The sequence below is a fragment of the Eptatretus burgeri genome, chromosome 11 (assembly GCF_056783735.1).
Source record: "Eptatretus burgeri isolate ZD-2024b chromosome 11, Ebu_testis_v1, whole genome shotgun sequence".
In the NCBI taxonomy this organism is placed as follows: Eukaryota; Metazoa; Chordata; class Myxini; order Myxiniformes; family Myxinidae; genus Eptatretus; species Eptatretus burgeri.
In genome coordinates, this window is record NC_140971.1 from 18074222 (window position 1) to 18094273 (window position 20052).

General features: G+C 42.4%; 1 protein-coding gene across 2 annotated transcripts in view; it reads right to left on the minus strand.

Annotated features, from left to right (window-relative positions):
• The window catches only part of LOC147016594 (uncharacterized), a 60464-nt gene that overhangs the window by 31728 nt on the left and 8684 nt on the right, over positions 1-20052 (minus strand). For both annotated transcript variants that reach the window (XM_085845407.1, XM_085845406.1), the window contains exons 4-8: positions 9112-9273; positions 7156-7245; positions 4141-4302; positions 3138-3233; positions 558-647 (exon numbers count right to left, since the gene is read on the minus strand). In XM_085845407.1, the coding sequence (XP_085701533.1) occupies positions 558-647; positions 3138-3233; positions 4141-4302; positions 7156-7245; positions 9112-9273 (600 nt within the window). The remainder of the gene's footprint in view (positions 1-557; positions 648-3137; positions 3234-4140; positions 4303-7155; positions 7246-9111; positions 9274-20052) is intronic.

Genomic DNA, 20052 nt, shown 5'->3' on the forward strand with positions numbered 1-20052 from the left:
ATTGAAATTGTCTTTGTCTCGCTGTTCGCCTTCGATCCTTGGTAAGATTGTGAATATGCTGCCCTCTGTCATTTCTCTCTTCCATAAATCGAGATTTCAGCACAAAACTAGAATGGCACTCAGTACAGCGCATACATACCTGCACCAGGTTAAACAGTTTACCTTTTCTATCCCACCGATAGGCCGGATCTGCATTCACACCTTAACCAAAATCTAACCGACTTGTTCTTGTCACCTCCACCACTCATCCACCAAGTTTTGTCTTAATCTGTCCCCAACTTTTTGAGATATCGTTTTTGGTCATCTCTTAATGTTGAAGAATCACTTCAAAAATTATCGTGTCTGGATCCGGATCCAGATCTTCACCAAAATCGAATCAATTAGTCCTCATCACACACCCATCCTGTGCACTCAGTTTCGTACAAATCAGTCCATAACTTTTTGCAATATCCAGCTCAAAGAGAGAGGGGGGGGGAATAGAGACAGACAGAAGGAGATGAAAACACAACTTCCGTCCACCTTCGGTGGCAGAGGTAACAATGGTAGTTTTAACTCACTTTAGTTCCTCCACATTTTTTTGAATCAATTATGTTGTTTCTCTTCCAGTAGTCATTATACTCGTTGAACTTGGTTAAAGCACATGGGACCTGAAATGAAGGAGGTTCCAAAACTGTCAGGGAACATGCACATTTACTCTGAATTCATATTGCAACACTTACACCAAATACTGTTGCATTCCCAGTGTTGTAATTATTCTGGGAGAGTGATGTTACAAATCATCTCAGCAAGGTTGAGGTATTCACCTTCTTGGTACAACGACCCAAAGTGTCATTAGCAACCCTGAGCATCTGGGGCCAAACCAACCTTTGGGGAAAAGCCCTCTGGCTGGCTGGAACTAAAATGCCCAGCAACGATGGGAAACCATTTCATAAAGACACTAAAAGAGCAAAGACACCCCCTCATAGACTGAGACCTAAGACGTTGCAACAACACTGAGCAGCCAGAATAAAGACTGCATCTTCGCCAATGAGGAAGAAGATCTCAACATTATCAGAAGACAAAGCTCGAAACTGAAGCAAGAAGTTGAAGAAGTGCTGTCTCGCCAAAAACAAAAAAAGAAATGAGCTCCAGATGAATACAATGAGGAGAACTGGAGCATCGGGGAGAGGGCGACCATCCTCGAAAGCAAAGCGTATTCTATGGATGAGGCACGGGGGACACACAAAAAAGGAGAATGTTTCATGAAGTCACTGAAGAAGTCCTGTAAAAGCTATTTCAAAGGAATATTTGGGGCGATTCTCAAATGCAACCCCGTGGAGGCAGGCACACAATGAGTAATACTCTTTCTCTTCAGAACGTATCTCTTTCTTATTCAGAACGTGTCTCTTTCTCTTCAGAACGTTTCTCTTTCTCTTCAGAACGTTTCTCTTTCTCTTCAGAACGTTTCTCTTTCTCTTCAGAACGTTTCTCTTTCTCTTCAGAACGTTTCTCTTTTTCTCTTCAGAGTTATGATTATTATTATGATTATTTTTGTTGTTGTTATGACAACAGTGAGTGTTGAAGACTGCAGTTGGTGGAATTGTTTTGGAATCATCTCCTTTTGTTTGATATTTGTGGTGAAAATAATATCAACAGATTTAAGGATTTAACACATTAATATTTTAGTGAATCTTTGGGCTGCCTTCTTTGGTGTTTCCACCTCATCACGGAGGACATGACGTTGTTACCCCCTGGTTCAAATTAGTGGGGCAGATAACAGCAATTTTGAGAGGAATCGTGCAAATGATGATACAAGCATCAAATTTGGCTCATTTGTTCTCCAGTGGATTCTAATCAAATCTGCCTGATTGGCCATTTGAAAAATTTGACAAAAAAAAACAAAAAAACTTAAAAAAAAAGTCAAGATCACGAATCAATGTGAGATGCTGGCTGAGATGAGTGAATGTTTCAGAAACATCATCAGGGACGTTCCAAATCTGCCAGGCAGTTTTCTTCCTTTTACCGTGGAAGGCAGAAATGACGTCACATCCAGTGAGCGCATGGAAGTATGGGATCACTCGAGCTTTCTCAGGCCCTATTGAAGAAACTACCTCATGGACTGGAATCCATCGCACCTTGGCTCCTTGGCCGAAGGCAATCCACATGTTCTTAAGACCTAGTTCCTGTAAGGATGGCAGTACAGATATTGCGATGACTCGTACGTCCGTGTCACTGGCCTTAATGATAATGGACTTGCCACCATCCGTCGTTGCATCCCTGGCGTGTACAAATATTCGAGTGTCAGCTTCTTCATGACAACATGGAGACACAGCATCCAGTGACTTCCTTGTGTTGCTGATGGCATCTTCTCCTTTTGTGACAATGACTGTGCTTGTCGTCTGTGCTTCACACATATTTTCCGCAAGCAAGTGAAACAGCTCAGTCATTTTGCTGTCATCTCGAAGAAAGCTTCTCCAGTAAGTTGGGGTTTTATTGGTTCCAGTCTTCTTCTGATTCCTTGCCGCCTTTTCGACCTTGACTCGGACTTCAGACTTGACTTCTTGTACACATCAAACACTTCGTCCACCCTCTCGTACCTGGCACCATAGGATTCCACCTTTGGGATGATGTCTTCTTTGGCATAGTCATCTAATATCTTTGAAGTGAGTGGAGGTCGGGCATTGATAAGTGCTGAGCCATCAATGATGACTGCATCTCCCCTTGGTTCTCTGTCTGGGATGTTCACTTGCGCTTCAAGAATTTCAGCCAGCTGTGACCAAATTTTTTTGAACTTTTTTTTTTCTTTCAAATTTTTTAACATTTGGATTTTCAAATGGCCAATCGGGCAGATTTGATGAGAAAGCCCTGCAGAACAGAAATGCCAAATTTGATGCTTGTATCATAATTTGCACGATTTTTCTACTATCGACAACACTAAATCCAATACACTCGATTTGACCATTGTCCATCCATATGTTTGTATCATGGTAAAGGTCGAAACACCGATGAGCCTTCGTGATTGTTTAATTAAAAGTATAAATATGACAAACTTATAAAATCTTTTCACAGAAATAAAAATTTGCAAAAAGAAAAATACAAAAACATGCATTTCCTCGTCACATTCAACAGTCTGGTTGTCTCATGCTCGTTCACTTTACCTTGACATCCATTTTGCCCCTGTTTTTATCCATCGCCGAAAGAACCTTCTTTTTGAAAGCTTCTTTGTTCCTCATCATCAGCAAACGGGAATAATTCTGCAATGTAAACATGCTTTATATAAACCGACAGCACTGCATGGTTAAGCATCAACAAAAAATGATTGCTTAAGCATTACTTTCAAACAAAAGCAGAACAAGGGATTTTGAATTTTGCCAGGGTGCCAGTGATAACTTTTCTGCTCTTCACGAACACATCGGGGAATCTTTAACGTGCACAAAATAAAGCCAGTATGCAAGGACGGTCTATACCGAGTTAGTTTAACGTCCATCTGAGGGATGGAACACGTTAATACCTCACCCTGCTCGTGAAACAACAGGACGACAGTTCATTGCTGAGATGATACAACATAATCACAGAAGTGGTAAACAATCATTACATCATTGCCACTTCAGGTAGCTGCATAACTTTAGTAACTAAATCTACAGTTTCTGAATAAAGAAAGGGTGTTAACAACAGCTCATAACTCTGTATTTAAAAGATATCGTGGGATCATATGCAGTATATCAAATAGAGAATGCCAGCAGACAAATCCCCAGGTTAACATCCATCCAAGAGGACAGTGCACTTCCTGATGCAACACCCAGCTTGGGAAGCACCATTCCGACAGTTGAACGGGAATCGAACACGGACAAGAGAGTACAAAGAACAGTGTGATAATGCTGCACCACCCTTTTGAACTGACAATTACCAGTGAACAGGATATTAATAAACAAATCAACAAGCAAAAACAAATTACAAATGGAGAACAAACCGTTTTGTATGACAAATTAATTTTCCAATAAACTATCCAATTTAATTATCGTCCCCACAAGTGTCACGTGTAAATGTCAGTGTTGGGCCCCACAAGGCACAGGTTCATCCAATTGTACTTGAAGATTCCTCCAAGAGTGAAAAGAGAAACCACATTCTCTTCACATGCAGAGCAAATAATAAAAGGAATACCTGTCTCCTTTGACTGACGGTGTCGCCACTGACTTCAAAGCCCGTGTATAAGATGCCAGTGTTTCCTGACAGCTTTGCAGAAACTGATTTTTTTCTGAATGCTTCCACATCCTTTTCAAATGCTGTCTGCTTCTCCTGTGCAGAGCCTTTTGAGGAAGCATGCTGTTGGAGCATATTAACATAATCAAACAGGTGAACAAACTGAGCAAGCTGGATTAAAAAGGAATTATCAGGGAAACCAACATTCATTGCACTACTAACACAGATATACAAGATGTCAATAAGAAAGGCCTCCTTGTCTTTTTCTCCAAAACAGGGAAAGAAATGAAAGAAATACTGATATGAACAACAATCTATACTCTGTTATGATGCATGTGTAGTCCTCAACATAATCACGACTGCGGTCCGCACATTTCTCCCAACGTTTAAGTAGTTTTGTGATGCTGTCACGATATAAGTCTGTGTCCTGCTGACTTAAACAGCGCTTCACAGCAGCCCTCACATCGTCGCCACAAGAAAACGTACACAAAAATGTTCTTTAAGTTTGGGAAGAGATGAGTATCTGACGGAGCCAAGTTAGGGCCGAGGATCCTTTGTAGCGGAACTTCATTGACCCTCTCTTCCTGGCAGGATCATTATGGTGCACCCAATTTTCATCTGCACTAATCTCATCTCCAGTCAATCACCAAAACCATCAACTTCAGCACAAAGCTCAACAGCCAGTGGGAGGAAGAAGTAATATGTGAACTGTGCTTTGTTTAATTTGAATAACTTTACCAGTATTGGAGAAAAACAAGAGGAAGCATGACATTTTCAACATGCCCCCATACATTTGCGAGCTGATTGTTAGAAATCCTGTCTTACCAAAGAACCTCAAATTCCAAACATAGAATTAAAAGGAACAACTGAAGTGTGGAAAATAGCTGTTCATGGATTATTTTGGAAGATTTCAATTGTCTTTGTCTCGCAGTTCGCCTTCGATCCTCGGGAAGATTGTGAATATGCTGCCCTCTGTCATTTCTCTCCTCCATGAACCGAGATTTCAGCACAAAACTAGAACGCACTCAGTGCAGCACATACATATGTGCACCAGGCTGAACAGTTTACCTTTTCTATCCCACCGATAGGCCGGATCTGCAATCACACCTTCACCAAAATCTCACCGGCTTGTTCTTGTTACCTCCACAACTCATCCACCAAGTTTTGTCTTAATCTGTCCACAACTTTTTGAGATATCGTGTTTGGTCATCTCTTCAGGCATTGTCACACCTTGACGATTTTGCCAGCGTATGCAGACTAATGAAAAATTTGTCTAACACGCTGGCACACGTCGAATACGTTATGGGTAAGTTTTGATAACATTAAGAGCACGCTGAAAAACACTGCCATACGTCGTAGTACGCTGGCTTTCATCATTGTACTTTGCGGTTGTCCTCAAATTTTAGCATGCTTGAAATTTTACGACGTTTGCCAGTGTATGACTCACACGTTCTGCGACACTAGCCATAAGTTGTAGGCACATTATGCGATCGTTGACACACGTTACTTGTAAGTTACTCATAAGTCGAAACACGTCGAGGTAATGCTTAGCGTACCCAAAACTTATTTCTAACCTATGAGTAACGTGCTTTGAACCTATGTGTAACATACCTCCAACGCACATTGACGTATTTGATTGACGCCTTCCGGACGACCACAGAACTTACTGAACGTGTTTCTAATTTACAGCTACCATATAATGGCGTATTGGCAGCGTTTAAAAAAAAAGAAAAAACAACAACAACTTCCGATATTTCGTCACGTGCCGTTCCGTCACGTCCGATTGCCTCTTCAGTTTGCTCATGTCTTATTCTTTGTTCCTCCTCTGTGAATATTTTCTGTTTGAGGATATTGTCACGTCGCCGTCGAAACTTAAAAGCAAATGTCCGAATATATTTTAAAATTCGTGATAGACTAAAAAAAAAAAATAATAATAAAAAACAACAACAACAACAACAACTTCAGATATTTCGTCACGTGCCTTCACGGAGCCAAGGAGAAAAAAAGAAAATGTGCCTTGACGGAGAAAATAGGTTTCAGGTATGCTAAACATTACCTCGACGTGTTTGGACTTATGAGTAACTTACAAGGAACTTGTGTCGACGCGTGTCAACGATCGCATATCGTGACTACAACCTATTACAAGCGTATGCGGAACTTGTGAGCCATACGTCGAGTACGTCGTAAAGTTTTCAGCATGCTTGAAATTTCACGACGTACCACGAAATATGACAGCGTACTTCATCGTTTTTCAGCGTGCTCTTAACGTATACACAACTTACCCATACCGTATTCGACGTGTGCCAGCTTGGTTCAGCAAATTTTTCATAGGTCGGCATACGCTGGCTAAATCGTCAAGGTGTGACTGCGTGGTTGACACTTCCAATTTTCAGGCGGTTACGATTTCAATCGGCGTGCGGCAGGTTTTTAACAGGCTACGCCACCAGTTCATCGGCGATACGTGCAGCGCGCTAAGCCTAAGTTAAACTATCATTGGGCATAGGTTGTGATCGCCGACAACAGGCTAAGCATTCGTTGGTATAAGTTATCTATAAGACAATGAAACGTTCTGTGCCCGTTACTAATATGTTATGCGTATGACCAACACGTTATGAATACGACCAAAACTTAAAAAAACATCAAAATTTCAGCGTACGCCAACGTTTTACATACATTTTTATACGTTGCCATTGCTGGCTAAAACGACAAGGTGTGACAGCGCCTTTAATGTTGAAGAATCACTTCAAAAATTATCGTATCTGGATCCGGATCCAGATCTTCACCAAAATCGAATCAATTAGTCCTCGTAACACACCCAACCTGTGCACTCAGTTTCGTACGAATCAGTCCATAACTTTTTGCAATATCCAGCTCAAAGACAGAGGGGGGGGGGAAATTGAGACAGACAGAAGGGGATGAAAACACAACTTCTGTCCACCTTTGGTGGCAGAGGTAATAATGGCAGTTTTAACTCACCTTAGTTCCTCCACATTTTTTTGAATCAATTATTTTGATTCTCTTCAAGTATTCATTATACTCGTTGAACTTGGCTATAGAACAATGGACCTGAAATGAAGGAGGTTCCAAAACTGTCAGGGAACATGCACATTTACTCTGAATTCATATTGCAAAACTCACACCAAATACTGTTGCATTCCCAGTGTAATTATTCTGGGAGAGTGATGTTACAAATCATCTCAGCAAGGTTGGGGCAATCAACTTCTTGGTACAACTACCCAGAGTGTCATGAGCGACCCTGAGCATCTGGGGCCACACCAACCTTTTGGGAAAAGCCTTCTGGCTGGCTGGAACTAAAATGCCCAGCAACGATTGGAAACCATTTCATAAAGACACTAAAAGGGCAAAGACACTTCCTCGTAGACTGAGACCGAAGACCTTGGAACAACACCGAGCAGCCAGAATAAAGACTGCATCTTCGCCAGTGAGGAAGACAAAGCTCTAAACTGAAGCAAAAAGTTGAAGAAGTGCTGTTTGGCCAAAAACAAAAAAAGATACGAGCTCCAGATGAATACAATGAGGAGAACTGGAGCATAGGGGAGAGGGCGGCCATCCTCAACAGCAAACCGTATTCTATGGATGAGGCACGTGGGACACACAAAAAAGGAGAACGTTTCGTGAAGTAACGGAAGAGGTCCTGTAAAAGCTATGTAAAAGGAATATTTGGGGCAGTTCTCAAATTTAACCCCGTGGAGGCAGGCACACAATGCGTGGGAGGCAAACTTGCCCGGCGCGGGCACTTCCCCGCACGGCGCGAATTTCAATGCCTAATATTGTCGTGCTTACAAACCCCCAACAGAAGCAGCTTAACCACCGTCGGATAAAGAGCCGACATGCCGGGGCTCGAGCCTGTGAATGACCAATGAGTTACTCTAACCACAAACTGGTAGCGAGCGACGTTCTATCGATCCATGCTTCAGCATAATCCAAACCACGCCGGCAACTAAATAAGATTATCTTTAATTTCTTCCTTCCCCAGTCAATCTGATGAGGCCCGAATGCTACTTGGCAAAATTCTGGTAAACAAACAGGAATGCAGCTCTTCAAAATAATAGTTTATGGAGATAAAATTACATCAAAGAATGCACCTTTGGGATGGAAATACACAATAAGAGCAACACAACAAAGTAAAACCTGCTCATGGCCACGACAAGCCATTCGCAACCATGCACACTGACACGAACGAATAAGTTTTCGGAAATGAGGCTTGAGTGAGGGCAGGGTGAACACGTGAGCAGGCAGGTTCGGAGCTGCAGGGCACGAACAAGCCTGTGGGCCCATTGAGAATGAGCTCTCTCCCTGTGCGATCATGGACGTCATGAACGAGCTCCATCTTCCAAGCCAACAACCGCTCTTATCTTCAGGGGGTGAGGGGGAGGGGGGTTTGATTGTGGAGAGTGGAGTCCAGCATCTCCTCCTTGGCATGTCTCTGTACCGGCAAATCATCGGACGTCAACGAGACGACAACCAGCCATTCCGCACCCTGAAATGGATGTCCCTGTAACCAAGGGAATGCAAATGTACCCCTGGCCAATCACGGCGAAGGACTAGGTCTGCAATGTTACCTAAATGTGTGCTGCGTGCGCACTACTATGATGCCACACAAACCTTCATTATTTCCCATTCAGACAACAAGGAAAAACAGGATAAGATCATTATGCTGAACTAAAATCTAAACAGACAACGTCATCACCTCTGAATTTATAAATAACTTTACACGAACAAATCCAGTGCCAAGGCGTTCTTTCCAATAACTGATACCAAACAATCTGCTCCCTCTCCTCCCCCCCCCCAAACCCCATAAATATAACGCCGATTCCAAAAGTCTGGAAATGTAAACTGCAATTCACATGACGTAATAGTACATTCCTGTTGGTGCAGGGAAGTGGGGGTGGGGAGTGAATGTTATTCCACCTGGTTATCTGTTGTTATATAACCTTCCTTTTTCAAGAAATTTAGCCGATGAGGATTCTTGAAATAATTTTTAAGACTTGGATCATGCAACAGGTTGTACTCCGGCTTCATCAACAACATGTTGGGATCCTCGAGGTTGAAGTCTTTCACAGGCTTGTCAAGCTGTAAAGTGTGGAAGAGGTACAATTAAAATTATTCACATTTAAATTACTCTACTGCATAAGAGACGATGTTTTTCTTTATCATTATAAGTCAACAAATACAAGCTGGAAGGTCAATGAAATGTTTAATAACCTTGGTTGAAGATTCAATTTCCAAATGGTTGTTTTGCATTTGTGATGGCCAATAAATATTTGTTGTGCATAGATGATACAAAACGGAGAACATGCATCAGACACGTAATTCTTCCCCTGATCTGCGTTTCAGTCACGGCCCTAATATTGTCAACTTGGCACAGAATCTCATCATTGCTTTTTCACCCGTCCATCTTGATGCAATTCCTTTTATTCAGAAAATAAATTACAAAAGTGATCTTCAACTGAAAGTTTTGAAAAAGTGAAAACTCATCCTCAATGTTGTGAATGAGTGATCATGAGGTTGGCAATCTTGCTGACGAATTAATGACGTAGGAGGAAAATACAAAAACAAAAGAACGAGTGTTCATTCTCAATTTTCAAACTTCGACACCTCCCCCAACAAAGAAGCAATAAACACCATTATGTCATATCCTGATGAAGGGAACACCATTGTTCTATTTAGACAAAGGAAAGGAAAAACTTTCCCCATTCCCACCATACATGATAAACATAATTGCAAAAGATTAGTTACCACAGGATCAGTTTCTTTTAAAATAATAAAAAAAAAAAAAAATAAATAAAACAATCAAATCATTGCAGTGGTCACAAAAGGAAAAGGATGCAAAGAAACTTTTTTTGCTTTTCATCCAATCCATCAACACTGAGCTCATCTCTTTTGTGGATGATAAACCCCCCCCCCCCCAAACCAACTATTCCTTCTTTTGACTTATTTGCACACTCATGTGATAAATCAGTGAGATTTTGCCTCCCATTTCATATCTCCTCTGTTCTGAATTTATGTAAAAAAAAAAAGTATATATTGCTACAGCTGTGGAAATTCGCATTACACCATAAAGGGCCCTCAGGTGAGATATCTCCATAGGTACATGTGTAGTTAGCCCAAACCCGTTGTATAGAGGGAATTTATGTTATCATCCGGGCTGCGACGCTTTGAGTAAGTAGTTTTTCTTTCTCTATCTTTTATTTCAAACAAACAGCATCTCAACAACCACGCCATCCCCACAACGATGCCACACCACCAGCTTCGCCTTTACCTTCACAACTTCATCCCACATCATCGCTTCTACGGCCATTCCCGCACCACCTGTGAACACTGAACGTCAAGCTGTCTCGGGCCCGTTCGACGATTGGTGCCAAACGCATCGAGCCGCGAGTGCGAATGGCGGCCTTTCCGAGGGGAAATTCGGATCAGGAATGCTTCACGCCCACTTCTCCTCCGTCCAATGGGAAAGCGCGAGGCGGCTTGGCCCTGCCTCCAGGCGCGTGGAGGTGAATTCCGTCTAGGTCCGTCTATGCAAATTTTAGGATCAGGGGAGGTTCACGCCCATTTTTGCCCGACCAATGGCTGACCGGGGGGGGGCGGTGTTGGCCCCCCTCCAATCGTGTCCTGATCCGGGAATTTGCATATCGGCGCCTCCTGAGCGCTATAAAGGTGCAAGCGGAGGGCGACTCGCGCGCTGGAGTTGAGCGAGGAGGAGAGTGTGTCGTCGAGGAGTTGCTTTTTGGAGACAAGGAGCGTCGCGTTGGTGGGGTTGAGTCGAGTGCGCGCGGAGGAGCTGCGGGCGGCTGGTCGGGGCAAGGAAGCTCGGGTCCGAGGCAAGGAGGACGGTGGTCGGCGACGAGGTTGCGGTGTGGGGGACGCTCGTCTCGTCGCGGGACCCAATTCAGCCAGCCACTCCCCGCCCCCAGGGCATCAACAATTTCCCCTTCCCCCGCTCTGAGATAGTGCAAAAGGGGGCCCCGTTCCTCCCCCACCCCAAACGTGGTGCCAACAAGCACGCCAGGGACCCGGAGTCGGGGCACAGTGGCGCGGGCACTTTGTGGCTTGCCCGCCAACGCGTCACGAGGACCTCCCCGGTCTTGAGGACCCCGCCGCTCCTCTAGGTCCCGCGCACATTTGGCCTACAGGCCTGTCTGCCTCCTTGTCCGTGAGGGTGGCTTCTTTCTTTTGCTTTTGTGTAAATGTGTGTTGGCGCCGTCTGTGAAGTAAAACTGTGTCAGTGTTGCCGTGTGTCCGCGTTAGTCGGTTGTATTACATTTGCTTTTTGTGTATGGCTGTATATACGTGCTTTCCGTGTGTCGCGTAATAAAGTGCTTGCATGTTGAACTGTGCCCGTTTCGCTTCGTCTCCTTCCTTTTAATTGACTCTCCATCCTGCTTCACGCAAGGGGTTCGTAGTGGGTGCAACATCCCGGTAATTAATCTGAACCGTCCAGGTCGACGATAACACCGCTCAGTTATCCCGATAGTACGGAACGGGCCGCCCAAGCGGCTCCTGTCCGGAGTCGACCTGTGGCGAGGAACGATCGCCCGGTTTACCACCCGCGTGGGTACTTAGGTAGGTCGAGTTTGGCGAACAACCCTATCCTAAGCGGGTGGCCGATTGGCACGATTGGGGTGAGGTCGAAAGGCCCACCCGTGACTCGCTCCCGACGTTGGTCCGAGAGGGTCACGACAGAATTGTCCGTCCGGTGGGCGACGCGCCGCGTTTCGAGTTACGTGGCCATTCGCACACCGGCGGGCGCGAATTCTCAACAATATTGTTGCGGTGCCGGATACCGAGACATCAGCTTGTCACTCCGGGGGATTAATCCCCGGTTGTCCTCGGTGGAGCCGGACCTGGGGCCACTGCTCACAATTAACGTTCTGGTATGGTGGGATGATTTAGAACCACGAACGCCACCCAGTTCCAGTGTCCGCCGTCTAATTATTCCGTTTAAATTGAGGTCACGTGGTTATCTGAGCGGGGAGCACGCCCTCGGCAAAGCACCAATGTTATCTGTTTAGATTGTAATTCGGGCGGCCGAGCGTTTTAACCACTGATGCGTGCCGACAATTTTTTGGTGAAATCTGTGGTAATTACCTCCCAGTCTATCTCAGTTCGAACAATGCGAAATCAATGGAAGGAAAGGACAAACACGGACAGGTTGGAAATTGACAAATAATATAATTAATAATAAAATATATAAATAAAGAGAACTTTTTATTTGCTGGGGTAAATAAAGAATTTCAAAGCAAAATCAATCAAAATGCCAAGAAAGAGACAAAGAGCAGAAGCTTAACGGGGGTTGATGTACTTACAGCAAAACACAGACAAGGGTACACAATGGATCATTCAGGGGGAGGGGAGGGGGAGAAAATCGGCTCTCTTAACAGAAAGTCGTCCATGAAGCAAAAACGTTCTGAAAAGCGTGCGTGCGTGTCACGTCCATCGCCATCACCCAGCTTTGTCGTAGAGCCTCTTGTGGGGCAGCCTTGAACGCCAGTCCACACGCTCGCTTGCCGAAGCTCTGGGCAGGACGAACCGTCTCGCTGTTGGCGCTGACCAGACACCCACACGCGCACTTCCTTATCCTCTTTTGCACGCCTACACCCGCTTCTTGCTCAGTTCTCTCTCGTACCTCTTTCGTTCACGCTTTTTTATTATCTCATAATGTATCTCTTTCTTCTTCAGAACGCATCTTTCTCTTCAGAACGTATCGCTTTCGCTTTTTCCCCACTCTCAAAACGTATCTCCTCATAGAACGTCACTCTCACTTCAGAACGTCCCTCTTTTGCCTTTTCCTCTCCCAACGTCTCTCCTCACAGAACGTCTTTTTATATCTTCTGGGCGTCTCTATGGGGTGCTGTCCACCCCAAGCTCACCCACCCCACTGGGGCATGGTTACCATGACGACCCGTGCGCTCTCAAAAAAGGCGGGCATCGGAGCTCGCAAAGAAATGTTGCTGAGGAAAAACGAGGGCGGGCCCTATCCACAGGACGCTCAAGGTCTGCCAACAATCCCCTTCTGGTAAAACTACCAAAATCAAGAATCACTGCGAAGAAGAAGAAGAAGAATCACTGCGAAGAAGAAGAAGAAGAATCACTGCGAAGAAGAAGAAGAAGAATCACTGCGAAGAAGAAGAAGAAGAATCAGAAGAAGAAGAAGAATCACTGCGAAGAAGAAGAAGAAGAATCAGAAGAAGAAGAAGAATCACTGCGAAGAAGAAGAAGAAGAATCAGAAGAAGAAGAAGAATCACTGCGAAGAAGAATAAGAAGAAGAAGAATAAGAATAAGAATAAGAAGAAGAAGAAGAAGAAGAAGAAGAATCACTGCGAAGAAGAAGAAGAAGAAGAAGAAGAAGAAGAAGAAGAAGAATCACTGCGAAGAAGAATAAGAAGAAGAAGAAGAAGAAGAAGAAGAAGAAGAATCACTGCGAAGAAGAATAAGAAGAAGAAGAAGAAGAAGAAGAAGAAGAAGAAGAATCACTGCGAAGAAGAATCACTGCGAAGAAGAATAAGAAGAAGAAGAAGAAGAAGAAGAATCACTGCGAAGAAGAATAAGAAGAAGAAGAAGAAGAAGAAGAAGAAGAAGAAGAATCACTGCGAAGAAGAAGAAGAAGAAGAAGAAGAAGAAGAATCACTGCGAAGAAGAAGAAGAAGAAGAAGAAGAAGAAGAAGAAGAAAAAGAATCACTGCGAAGAAGAAGAAGAAGAAGAAGAAGAAGAAAAAGAATCACTGCGAAGAAGAAGAAGAAGAAGAAGAAGAAGAAGAAGAAGAAGAAAAAGAATCACTGCGAAGAAGAAGAAGAAGAAGAAGAAGAAGAAGAAGAAGAAGAAGAAGAAGAATCACTGCGAAGAAGAAGAAGAAGAAGAAGAAGAATCACTGCGAAGAAGAAGAAGAAGAAGTAGAAGAAGAATCACTGCGAAGAAGAAGAAGAAGAAGAAGAAGAAGAAGAAGAATCACTGCGAAGAAGAAGAAGAAGAAGAAGAAGAAGAATCACTGCGAAGAAGAAGAAGAAGAAGAAGAAGAAGAATCACTGCGAAGAAGAAGAAGAAGAAGAAGAAGAAGAAGAAGAAGAAGAAGAAGAAGAAGAAGAAGAAGAAGAAGAAGAAGAAGAAGAAGAAGAAGAATCACTGCGAAGAAGAAGAAGAAGAAGAAGAAGAAGAAGAAGAAGAAGAAGAAGAATCACTGCGAAGAAGAAGAATCACTGCGAAGAAGAAGAAGAAGAAGAAGAAGAAGAAGAAGAAGAATCACTGCGAAGAAGAAGAAGAAGAAGAAGAAGAAGAAGAAGAAGAAGAATCACTGCGAAGAAGAAGAAGAAGAAGAATCACTGCGAAGAAGAAGAAGAAGAAGAAGAAGAATCACTGCGAAGAAGAAGAAGAAGAAGAAGAAGAAGAAGAAGAAGAAGAAGAAGAAGAAGAAGAAGAAGAAGAAGAAGAAGAAGAAGAAGAAGAAGAAGAAGAAGAAGAAGAAGAAGAAGAAGAAGAAGAAGAAGAAAAAGAATCACTGCGAAGAAGAAGAATCACTGCGAAGAAGAAGAAGAAGAAGAAGAAGAAGAAGAAGAAGAAGAAGAAGAAGAAGAAGAAGAAGAAGAAGAAGAAGAAGAAGAAGAAGAAGAAGAAGAAGAAGAATCACTGCGAAGAAGAAGAAGAAGAAGAAGAAGAAGGAGAAGAAGAAGAATCACTGCGAAGAAGAAGAATCACTGCGAAGAAGAAGAAGAAGAATCACTGCGAAGAAGAAGAAGAAGAAGAAGAAGAAGAAGAAGAAGAAGAATCACTGCGAAGAAGAAGAAGAAGAAGAATCACTGCGAAGAAGAAGAAGAAGAAGAAGAAGAAGAAGAAGAAGAATCACTGCGAAGAAGAAGAAGAAGAAGAAGAAGAAGAAGAATCACTGCGAAGAAGAAGAATCACTGCGAAGAAGAAGAAGAAGAAGAAGAAGAAGAATCACTGCGAAGAAGAAGAAGAAGAAGAAGAAGAAGAAGAATCACTGCGAAGAAGAAGAAGAAGAAGAAGAAGAAGAAGAAGAAGAAGAATCACTGCGAAGAAGAAGAAGAAGAAGAAGAAGAATCACTGCGAAGAAGAAGAAGAAGAAGAATCACTGCGAAGAAGAAGAAGAAGAAGAAGAAGAAGAAGAATCACTGCGAAGAAGAAGAAGAAGAAGAAGAAGAAGAAGAAGAAGAAGAAGAAGAAGAATCACTGCGAAGAAGAAGAATCACTGCGAAGAAGAAGAAGAAGAAGAAGAAGAAGAAGAAGAAGAAGAAGAAGAAGAAGAATCACTGCGAAGAAGAAGAAGAAGAAGAAGAAGAATCACTGCGAAGAAGAAGAAGAAGAAGAAGAAGAATCACTGCGAAGAAGAAGAAGAAGAAGAAGAAGAATCACTGCGAAGAAGAAGAAGAAGAAGAAGAAGAATCACTGCGAAGAAGAAGAAGAAGAAGAAGAAGAATCACTGCGAAGAAGAAGAATCACAAGAAGAAGAAGAAGAAGAAGAAGAATCACTGCGAAGAAGAAGAAGAAGAAGAAGAAGAAGAATCACTGCGAAGAAGAAGAAGAAGAAGAAGAAGAATCACTGCGAAGAAGAAGAAGAAGAAGAAGAAGAAGAATCACTGCAAAGAAGAAGAAGAAGTAGAAGAATGACTGCGAAGAAGAAGAAGAATCACGAAGAAGAAGAAGAATCACGAAGAAGAAGAAGAATCACGAAGAAGAAGGAAGAATCACGAAGAAGAAGAAGAAGGAAGAATCACGAAGAAGAAGAAGGAAGAAGAAGGAAGAATCACGAAGAAGGAGAAGGAAGAAGAAGGAAGAATCACGAAGAAGGAAGAAGGAAGAATCACGAAGAAGGAAGAAGAAGAAGGAAGAATCAAGAAGAAGGAAGAAGAAGAAGAAGGAAGAAGAAGAAGAAGGAAGAAGAAGAAGAAGGAAGAAGAAGAAGAAGGAAGAAGAAGAAGAAGGAAGAAGAAGAAGAAGGAAGAAGAAGAAGAAGGAAGAAGAAGAAGAATCACTGCAAAGAAGAAGAAGAAGAAGAAGAAGAAGAAGAATGACTGCGAAGAAGAAGAAGAATGACTGCGAAGAAGAAGAAGAATGACTGCGAAGAAGAAGAAGAATGACTGCGAAGAAGAAGAATCACGAAGAAGAAGGAAGAATCACGAAGAAGAAGGAGAAGGAAGAAGAAGGAAGAATCACGAAGAAGGAAGAAGGAAGAATCACGAAGAAGGAAGAAGGAAGAATCACGAAGAAGGAAGAATCACGAAGAAGGAAGAAGGAAGAATCAGAAGAAGGAAGAAGAAGAAGAAGGAAGAAGAAGAAGAAGGAAGAAGAAGAAGAAGGAAGAAGAAAGAAGAAGGAAGAAGAAGAAAGAAGAAGGAAGAAGAAGAAAGAAGAAGAAATAAGAAGAAAGAAGAAGAAAGAAGAAGAAAGAAGAAGAAAGAAGAAGAAGGAAGAAGAAGAAGAAGAAGAAGGAAGAATCACGAAGAAGGAAGAAGGAAGAATCAAGAAGGAAGAAGCAAGAAGAAGGAAGAACGAAGAAGAACAAGAAGGAAGAAGAAGAAGAAGGAAGAAGAAGAAGAAGGAAGAAGAAGAAGAAGAAGGAAGAAGAAGAAGAAGGAAGAAGAAGAAGAAGAAGGAAGAAGAAGAAGAAGGAAGAAGAAGAAGAAGAAGGAAGAAGAAGAAGAAGGAAGAAGAAGAAGAAGAAGGAAGAAGAAGAAGAAGAAGGAAGAAGAAGAAAGAAGAAGAAGGAAGAAGTAGGTCGAAGAAGACGAATCACTGCAATGAAGAAGAAGAAGAGGAAGAAGAATGACTGCGAAGAAGAAGAAGAATGACTGCGAAGAAGAAGAAGAATGACTGCGAAGAAGAAGAAGAATGACTGCGAAGAAGAAGAATCACGAAGAAGAAGGAAGAATCACGAAGAAGAAGGAGAAGGAAGAAGAAGGAAGAATCACGAAGAAGGAAGAAGGAAGAATCACGAAGAAGGAAGAAGGAAGAATCACGAAGAAGGAAGAAGGAAGAATCACGAAGAAGGAAGAAGGAAGAATCAGAAGAAGGAAGAAGAAGAAGAAGGAAGAAGAAGAAGAAGGAAGAAGAAGAAGAAGGAACAAGAAGAAACAAGAAGAAAGAAGAAGAAAAAAGAAGAAAGAAGAAGAAAGAAGAAGAAAGAAGAAGAAAGAAGAAGAAAGAAGAAGAAAGAAGAAGAAAGAAGAAGGAAGAATCACGAAGAAGGAAGAAGGAAGAATCAAGAAGGAAGAAGGAAGAAGAAGAAGAAGAAGGAAGAAGAAGAAGAAGGAAGAAGAAGAAGAAGGAAGAAGAAGAAGAAGAAGGAAGAAGAAGAAGAAGGAAGAAAAAAAATAAGAAGGAATAAGAAGAAGAAGGAAGAAGAAGAAGAAGAAGGAAGAAGAAGAAGAAGGAAGAAGAAGAAGAAGAAGGAAGAAGAAGAAGAAGAAGGAAGAAGAAGGAAGAAGAAGAAGGAAGAAGAAGGAAGAAGAAGAAGGAAGAAGAAGAAGAAGGAAGAAGAAGAAGAAGGAAGAAGAAGAAGGAAGAAGAAGGAAGAAGAAGAAAGAAGAAAGAAGGAAGAAGGAAGAAGGAAGAAGAAAGAAGGAAGAAGGAAGAAGGAAGAAGAAGAAGAAGAAGGAAGAAGAAGAAGAAGAAGGAAGAAGAAAGAAGAAGAAGAAGAAGGAAGAAGAAGAAGAAGGAAGAAGAAGAAGAAGAAGGAAGAAGAAGAAGAAGAAGGAAGAAGAAGGAAGAAGAAGAAGGAAGAAGAAGGAAGAAGAAGAAGGAAGAAGGAAGAAGGAAGAAGGAGGAGAAGAAGGAAGAAGGAAGAAGGAAGAAGGAAGAAGGAGGAGAAGAAGAAGAAGAAGAAGAAGAAGAAGAAGAAGAAGAAGAAGAAGAAGAAGAAGAAGAAGAAGAAGAAGAAGAAGAAGAAGAAGAAGAAGAAGAAGAAGAAGAAGAAGAAGAAGAAGAAGAAGAAGAAGAAGAAGAAGAAGAAGACTCTGTTCAATCCCATTCTTCCCTCCAGGCCTTCAAAACAGCTGTTCACCACCACCTCTTATCGTCCCCCATCCAAATCCTTGATCTTTTCTACCCCCATTAATCTACCCCAAACCCACCTCCTTCAAATTCCCTGCAATCCTTCCTGAAAGTCCCTGTAATGTCTATCTTGTCGAGCCAGTGTTCCCCGCCCCATCCCTCTCCCTTCCACAGATCTCGTGGTGTCTCTGTCCCCCACTGTTTTGTCCATCCCACTCCCACCCCTCCTGTCTCATGCCCCCACCCCCCATCCCCCCCCACCACACTTGCTGTGTGTTATGTGTTAGCTCTCATATGAGTCTCGACAAGGTAAACAAAAACAAAAAAATAATAATAAAAAACAGCACCAGGCAGCTACAAGTAAAGCAAACAGGGTTTTGGGTTGTATTCTGAGAGGGATAAAATATACATCAAAAGGAGGTGGTTTTAGCATTGTTGAGGAATTTTTTGAGGCTACATCTCGAATATTGTGTGCAGTTTGGGTCACCACAACCTAAGGAGGACATAGTTGCCGCAGAGAGGGTTCAGCACAAGGCTACTAGATTGATTCCGGGCATAGCTGGACTCAGCTATAAGAGCGGCTGAAGGAGACGGAGCTTTATATACGAGAAAGGAGGCGGTTTCGAGGAGATAGGATAGACATGTTTAAGATCATGAAGGGTGTCGAACAAATTGGTGCAGAAGAATTACTCAGCAGAGTAGACAGTGAGAGGACCAGGGGCCATAGCCTGAGAGTAAAGAAGGGGAGGAGAGTAAAGATGGTAGTAGGGCAGGGGACTTTCACTCAGAGAGTAGTTAATGCACGGAATGGTCTCCCTGGAAAGGTCGTGGCAGCAGAAACAGTGGATAAGTTTAAATTGGAATTAGATAGGTACCTGGACATATTGAAGAAAGAGGGGTATGGGGATGTTGATCGGAATTTAGGTAGCTGGAGCATTGATCGGTGATTGTGTGTATGTGTACAGAGTGATGTTGGTGGGAGTCTCGTCAAGGGGTGTTATGCGGTTGATGCTGTGTGTTTTTTTGTTACCCAAGGCCATCGACGCCCATACCCCATTCCCTGGAAATAAATATAAATTAAAAAAAACTACAAAAAAACAAAACAACAACAAAAAACTTTAACAAAGAACCATTTTGCATTTCTCTTGTTTTGGTCTCGCATTGATAAATTGGTGTGGTGTTGATGTGGTGCAGGCATGATGGGCCGAATGGCCTCCAGCTGCGTGTAATTTCCTTGTGTGTAACATGTGGGTGAAGTTTCCCCTCAATCTGTCAAGCCACTCTGGAGAAAGACATTTAAAGGTACAGTATATTCTTCAAAAAGTCAAAGCTGTCGAACCATGTGACCTGTGATGTCATCAGGTGGAGAACTTTTTGTTCCCCATCAGTAGGTGATCATACCTGTCAAGTTTTGCCTCGATCTCTTCAACAGTTTGAGAAGAAAATTTTAAAGGTTTTTATGTTTAAAAAAAAAAAATATATATATATATATATATATATATATATATATATATATATATATATATACATATATATATATAAAACTGCTGAACCACGTGACCGATGACAACAATTTTTTTCCTTCCCATAAAATTTAGCATTAGATTATCCTCAAAAAATTTTCATGCTGATCGGATAAAGTGTTCGACGTATGCAATTATGATGTCATCATGAAGCCACCTCCGAGATCATCCAAAAAATAAAAATGACTAATTTCCCATGGGGAGTACTTGACAAGTGCCAAGTTCTAATTTTTTTTTTCCATAGAGAGGTTTCAGGGATGGAGGTCCAAAGTTTTTCCTTTTCTCCAAAATGGCTGCCACACCACATGACCGATGATGTCATC